Genomic DNA, 1,058 nt, shown 5'->3' with positions numbered 1-1,058 from the left:
CTCTCTCACACACGCGCGCACACACACACTTTGCTTAGAGAAAGTTTGCTTAGATTTACTCTCCCGTCATGAAGAAGATGGTGCAGAATGACCCTCTGCTCTCTTCGCAGGTGCTGCTGATGGGGAAAAGTGGATCAGGAAAGACCAGTATGAGGTCAATCATATTTGCCAACTACATCGCCAGAGACACTCGCCGCCTGGGAGCCACAAGTATGACATTTGTTTAAGAAATAGTGCACCTAAAAACACAAATCCTGTCATTTCATTCCAAGCCTGCATGCCACCTCAAGACACACGACACCAGGCTTTCCAGTGAAACCAGACTCTTTTAATCAGAGCTTCATTTCTGAATTAAACTAAGTACAAATGAGATTTGAGAGCGGAGGAGGAGGGCAAGATGTTCCGGTCATATGCTGTTTTGCTCAAAGAAAACAAATCCTATTTTTAGGACAGTTTTTTGCATTTGACTTGATTGATTTTAATGGCTTACATCACTATTTGGGGTACTTCATTTTTTTAACATGTGCTTTATGCTTTCATAAGATATAAATAATTTTCCTCCTGTTACAATTGCCTCATTTTTGTATCATTTTCATTAGAGGAGCAGGTGTTACATATATCATCTTCCATGACACGCATTAAAGACAGTTCATATTAGTGAGAGGTTGAAATCAGCGGTATTTTCTCCCGTTTCAGTTGATGTGGAGCACTCTCACGTGCGGTTTCTGGGCAATCTGGTGCTGAACCTGTGGGACTGCGGCGGGTGAGTGTCTCCTGAGAGAATATGTTTCGATGGGTGGCTTCTGGGAAGACACTTTTCTTTTCTCATCTTTAAATGTGAATCGCACAGACAGGACACGTTCATGGAGAACTACTTCACGAGTCAGAGGGACAACATCTTTCGCAATGTGGAGGTGCTGATCTACGTGTTTGATGTGGAGAGCCGCGAGCTGGAGAAGGATATGCATTACTACCAGTCGTGTCTGGAAGCCATCCTGCAGAACTCTCCTGATGCCAAGATCTTCTGCCTGGTGCACAAGATGGACCTGGTGCAGGAG

General features: G+C 44.1%; 1 protein-coding gene across 1 annotated transcript in view; it reads left to right on the top strand.

Annotated features, from left to right (window-relative positions):
- The first annotated feature begins 58 nt into the window (after positions 1 to 58).
- The window catches only part of rraga (Ras-related GTP binding A), an 8,348-nt gene continuing 7,348 nt past the window's right edge, over positions 59 to 1,058 (top strand). The window contains exons 1-4 of the mRNA XM_016261918.1: positions 59 to 80; positions 111 to 210; positions 697 to 763; positions 851 to 1,058. The exon at positions 851 to 1,058 is cut by the window's right edge and continues 13 nt beyond it. Of these exons, the coding sequence (XP_016117404.1) occupies positions 69 to 80; positions 111 to 210; positions 697 to 763; positions 851 to 1,058 (387 nt within the window). The 5' untranslated portion in view covers positions 59 to 68. The remainder of the gene's footprint in view (positions 81 to 110; positions 211 to 696; positions 764 to 850) is intronic.

Source organism: Sinocyclocheilus grahami, unplaced genomic scaffold (genome assembly GCF_001515645.1).
Source record: "Sinocyclocheilus grahami isolate Dianchi unplaced genomic scaffold, SAMN03320097.WGS_v1.1 scaffold2726.1, whole genome shotgun sequence".
In the NCBI taxonomy this organism is placed as follows: Eukaryota; Metazoa; Chordata; class Actinopteri; order Cypriniformes; family Cyprinidae; genus Sinocyclocheilus; species Sinocyclocheilus grahami.
The sequence above is the reverse complement of the archived record's forward strand: the minus strand, read 5'-3'. Positions and strand labels throughout refer to the sequence as shown.